General features: G+C 42.5%; 1 protein-coding gene across 1 annotated transcript; it reads right to left on the reverse strand.

Annotated features, from left to right (window-relative positions):
- Positions 1-548: 548 nt before the first annotated feature.
- Positions 549-5069, reverse strand: RB195_012445 (uncharacterized protein; the record flags this gene model as incomplete). Its single annotated transcript, XM_064194298.1, has 5 exons — positions 549-752; positions 866-974; positions 2709-2782; positions 2883-2947; positions 5039-5069. The coding sequence occupies 5 exons, from the start codon at positions 5067-5069 to the stop codon at positions 549-551; spliced, it is 483 nt and encodes a 160-aa protein (XP_064051881.1).
- Between the last annotated feature and the right edge of the window lie 977 nt (positions 5070-6046).

Raw genomic sequence — 6046 nt, forward strand, 5'->3', positions numbered from 1 at the left:
TATCCAGCGGCTTCCAGCACCCGTCCGATTCGTGGTATTACCCCTCTAATGAATACCCCGACATCTAGTGTGCTTTAGACGGCAAGGAAAAATTTTTGCATCACTTAGATCTTGGTTGAAAATTTAGATCTAGCTTCATATCAATGCTGGTAGAGATTATGTGTGCACTGAATATTATTTCCGTGGTTCAAAGATGATGGATTTCAGACAGCTTTTGGAGATTGTTATGATGTGCTTTTGAGAACTATAAGGATACATACAGTGGTGTTCAGGGCTCAACACTGGTGGAAGGTAAAATTTCTACTTGAAGAGATTTGAATACAAGTTTGGTCCTTCTCAGTGGCATGGTAATAAACCATAAAAACACAAATTCCGCCCCAGGAGATGACGTTGATATTGAAGAAACGGGTTGCAGTATTTTAAACAATAAAGTCGGTTGCATTTGATTCTCTTTGTCATCACACTTTTTTTTTTCATAACGGCTGTGCTATTCCACTCGTGAAAAACTGCCATAATATTTGGAAAACTTGCTCCATACATTAGCGCAATTAATACAGCTTATAGTTCCCCAAAGTGTACTGTGCACATAGATCGCGGACTGCATCCAGAGAACTCACTGCCACCACATGAGCAACATGCAGCAAACAATCGGGTTTGTGTAGACGGCCTCTCAAATTATTCTGTTTGTTCTCAAGTATTGTTTTGGTGGGATCAGCTTTGATCACCATAGTACATTTGAATTCTTGCACATCCTAGATGAAAAAAATTATCTTCTTTGATAATGTTGGGAGACATACCTTTGTTACCAATTGCTCACAAAAACGTTGAAAGAGGTTCATTCGAAAATCCAATACTATAAAGCTACTCTCTGGATCCATCGACCGGACACATCAACTCTATGGAAGATAGGCCCGACGCTCACGTTACTTTTGCCCATTTTGATGACAATTTCCGCAATTCGAGAACTCCTTTTCCTTAAAGGCAAAATCTTGATTACATCATTTTCACATGTCTCTCTTGAGACCAGCTTTGTAAATTCAAAAAATTTTTGCAAACGCTTAAAAAGGTAACAGTCAGTTGGTGCCAGATCTTGACTGTATGACGAGTGTAGTGGAACCACCCATCCAAGCTCTTAAAGCTTCTGAAAGTGCGTTACACGCAATAGTTATCAACTGGCAACAGATGATTAGGAGGTATCGATAGCGCACGGCAACTGCGCCCAGTTTAAATGCAGATTGGTGCCACGTTAGATTCCGTAATCTATAGCCCAAACTCTACGGATTTCCTGGGATTTCCGTCCTACATCGAATTTGTGGTACGCTGTCTTTAAGACTTTCACTTATATTTGAAACAGAGGAACAAAACGTTCTTATTGGCACAATCCACGCCACTCTAGAGGCGGTTCCTACGGTTAGGAATAGTAGCGTTAGGTCAAGTTCAACGTCGATCACGATTCACAGCAAAATCAAACCGTTTTGAGATTCGAGCGCAGGCGATGAGTGGCTGATTCTAAAAGTAGGTTTGTCTCACGGACAACGAAAATTGGTCTGTCCAACATCCGAAAGAAAAATCTTCAATGACCACTCGCAGATGAGATGCTTGCAGTGATCTGAGAGAATATTATAACGATTTCATAACTGTTTGTTGTCAATCTAGTCATCGTGGCTGACATGCAGCGGGATGGCTCTAATAGAAGTGTAAAATGTTAGAGAACACAACAAAAAAGGTTTCCTTTTGAATTTCATCAAAAGTGCACCGATCTGCGTGCTTAAACTTTAATTTGCATATATATTATATGCAAAAGGTGCTATTTTTATATGATTTGAATAGTTTTAGATTCTATGTGCTGCCCTAATGGACTTTCCCCGTCTGATGTGACCATTCAAAGTCTCCATACAATGATAAACAGAATTCACAACAGTTATGACCTGCTTAATCGTGAAACGTAGTTCTAACTGATTAATCTCAACTATGATTAGGTCAGTTAGTTGGGGTTTTCGATTGCTTCAGAAGTTAACTGAGAAAAGAAAATCCAAACGATTAAGAACAAATTGGATCTTTTTCCATTGAACGATGTCACAACTTTGCAGTATCTCACTCCCTGCTTCTGCTTCACCTGCTCATATCAGGATTAGAGAATGTGAGCAGAACACGGACCTAATAAGACTTTTAGGACAAATTTTTCTTCCTGCTTTAAAAGAAGTTCAAATGAAGAGATCGTGCGGCAAATCCCTTAGAGTGCGTAAAATTGATGATGTGGAAGTCGCACACAGTACAACCTATCCCAACTCCTAGGAGCGTTTATTTCTCTTGTTTCCAATCTGTTTTCATAAAGGCAAGAAAAAAAGTCTCGAAGAATTTGATTAGCTAAAGCGAGTTTCACGGAACAGCCATGAGGTAACCAAAAGAAAAGGAAAGAAAAGGAGTTCACTTGATCCCCATCAAATTCCTTGTGAAGACCGTAATCATCCGTTCGGTTTGTTCAAACATTTGAGGTCAAAACCGCGAAAACATATTTTTTAAATGGACCCCTTTGGGTGCCCGTAAAACATAAAAGCACGACGGAGCCGATTTTAAAATTAGTATCCAAACTTGGCACATTAATCTAGAACTTGGGCTCGAAAATCGCTGGAGGCATTTAGGATCCAAGCCGAAAACCCAAAAATGAACCGCAGGAGCGAATGTCTGTTGATAACGCGGAAACTTACACCATTTCTCGGATGGTGTACTCCTTATCGTCCACATCTTCAACTCTTATTAAAAACAATATGTCGGTTTCGAGCTGAAACTCAAAATTTCTATATTTGTTGTAAACGTAGGTTGCTAGGTTGTGATATCTACAAATTTAAGCATTTCTTACGAAACAATTAGGAATAGCGTACAAGCTTCTTTTTAAGCAGTTTCTCCACTGCTTCAACGGTGAACTTGGGAAGTTTCTTCACGAGACCTGTGGTAAAATATTTCTCATCCCATGTACCAGGATATTTCGCATAAGCAATCCAGATGCAGAATGCGAGAACAACAAGGAATCGCATCTAGATCACACCAATTCTCAGAATTTTGAACACGACATTATATTTCTATCATTATTATTATTACCAGTCTGAATGTCCGGCTAAAGCCGGACTTCAGACCTTTTCCGGTTTTAATTTCGCTCCCCTTCACTGATCAATGAAAATTGATAGTAGTGGTGTTTTCTGTAAAATCAGATTTGCGTTTTTAAAACAACGCTTTCCTTCTCTTCTTTATATTATAAATTACGGATTAAAGATTACGGAGTTTCCCTACCAAATGCGTCAATACTACATTTGGAGAATATTCTACCATCAGCTACAAACACTCCTTCGATGCCAGAATAATATAGATGCAATTTGAAAGCATTACTCGAAGTATGGATATTCCTCCTGATTTCCCCCAATAGTTTTCACAGAATGATGTTTTAACATAAAATGACGTGAAAGACATCTTAATACTGATAAAGATACCATTCCACGTCAGATCACATAAACATCCTGCTACTATTTAAGCAGCCGTTTTCATGCGCGTTTTCACTTTCTGAGAACGGCATGCTACCAACTTGAGACGAACGAAGAAAGAAATAGATACGCGGAGGAGTCATGAAGGTGAAAAGCAACGCGCGCAATGGCCACGGCTATGAAACGGCTTTAACCATTTATCTTTTGCGACATGCACGCGAAGTTATTGCGCACCATTTCGATTCCGCGGGACCCGTCTCACCCCACGTTATACCTATCTGGCGCCGGCGCACCAACGACGCCCTGGGACCCGTCGCAGCCCATTTTCTAGCTCTCTGGCGCCGGCACACCAATCCGACCCCAATGAACCCGTCGCATCCCCTCCTATAGGTATCTGGCGCCGGTGGACCCGTCACACCTCCTTCTATAGGTATCTTACGCCGGTGGACCCGTCGCACCCCCTTCTATAGGTATCTGGCGCCCGTGGACCCGTCGCACCCCTTTCTATAGGTATCTGGCGCCCGTGGACCCGTCGCACCCGTTTCTATAGGTATCTGGCGTCGGTGGACCCGCCGCACCCCCTTCTATAGGTATCTGGGCCCGCGGACCCGTCGCACCCGTTTCTATAGGTATCTGTCGTCGGTGGACCCGCCGCACCCCCTTCTATAGGTATTTGGCGCCGGTGGACCCGTCGCACTCCCTTCTACAGGTATGAGGCGCCGGCGCACCAATCCGACGCCGCGGGACCCGTCGCAACTCATTTTATAGCTATCTGACGCCGGGTGGACCCGTCGCACCCTCCTTTTCGAATTTCGTGACACACAGACAAACACACACACACGGACTAAGCTCGTTATTATATATCATGAGCCGATGTTTACTCCATATTCGTGTTGACTAGGGCACAAACTCCACCAACTCCTCTAATGTCGCATGAACCTATGAACGGTTCTTTTCCAGTGTCATGCACGGCGTTCAGTGGGTAGCGTCGACTCGTCTCGGTCAATCCGATGACGTCGTACCCAAACTTCCTTATTGGCGTCATCAGATCTTCTGTGGCCGCATCCGATGCAAGCGTTATAAGTACAGATAGTCATACTAGTCCTATTCCGTTTCGGTAGGCTATATGACTCCTGCAATCCGTCTTTCCTGGCGCTACCGTATCAAGATTTCCTGTGGAATCAGAAGACTCTTTTCTATTACTTTGTTTTGCATAAAAATTCAAATCCCATGGGGAGGTTGCAAGCCTCTAGTTACTTGAGTTTTTGGGATTATATTGCGCTCTCCCGAGGTGGAGTTCATTTATTGGAAGCTACTTTAAACCGGGGAACGGTGAAGAGGCACCCGTATGATGTGCTGCCGCGTATCCAGTATATATCAAATAGTAGTAGTCTATATCTACAGTAGCCTGATTGCCCCTCTTGTGTTACGGCTTCGAGAAGCCCCGTCCACGCCACCCAACCCTCCCATTTCGCTGCGTCTATCTCTCCTACGACGATTTTTTTTCGCCTCGCCTTGAACTCTTATGATGCGCTTTTAAAATCGAACGGAAGGGAAAGTACCTGGTATTAGATGTTGTTCGAAGGTCTTCATAAAGTGTGCTTGTAAGTTAATATAAAAGAAGGAAAGAATGAAATAGGTTTGTATAAGTGATATGCCACTTAGAAATGTAAGTGAAAATGAAATTAACGTGTTTCGACTTGTTAGGTGGAAAACACTCGTTTATCTCTGGGAATGCAAGAGATGTTTCAAAAAGTGTCCCACTGATCGGTGTTATGCTATCTTCTTTACTTTTTTTCTCTTTCTAAGGATTTCTTTTTGTTTAACTAGTTTGGTAAAACTGCATAAAACTTACAAGCAAGTATTGAAATATTTGACATGCGCTCTATATAAACATTATATCTAAATAAAATTTTGAAAAGGTAAAATGTAGAAAAAAGTTTAAAGAATGTATACAAAATAATAAGCGCATAAGGTTCTGTTATTATAGCTGCTGCAGTTGAAGGTTGAAAAGGAATTCGTTGAATATCGTCGTGACAAACACATATTTATGGACTGCTAGTTTATATAGAAGACCTAGGGCATGAAATGTGTTAAATTATGTGGTGTGTAAAAATATATGCATGTTATTCTTTTCCCTGGAGCATCTTTTTGAGATAATTTTTACTTATGTGAAGTTACATTGGATAGAAGGATCTACTTCTCCTCTTTCATTCCCAATAATATGCACTTCGTCTACTATATCCATACATCAGAATTCGCTGCGGCAATTTTTCACTCCCCCTCCCTTCAAAATTCGCACTATTCACCCCTCTGTCGCTGTGCGAACGTCGGCGTTGATCAGGGAGCAGTAGGGGCGCGGTGTGTAGGTGATCTCAGGCGGTCGTGGAGGATGTCTAGCTGTTGGAGCGGCAGCCATAATTACGCGGAGGAGCGCGGCGCTGGAGGGAGGGAAGGAGCGGTCAGCCGGTTTTCACGGGTACCTCTTGTCCCGCACTCCTTCAAACCGCTTCCCTTGCACCTCCCAGTCAGTTGATTGCAGGCTTTTGGCCGGATCGACTTGCGAGATA

Source organism: Necator americanus, chromosome III (genome assembly GCF_031761385.1).
Source record: "Necator americanus strain Aroian chromosome III, whole genome shotgun sequence".
NCBI classification, from domain to species: Eukaryota; Metazoa; Nematoda; class Chromadorea; order Rhabditida; family Ancylostomatidae; genus Necator; species Necator americanus.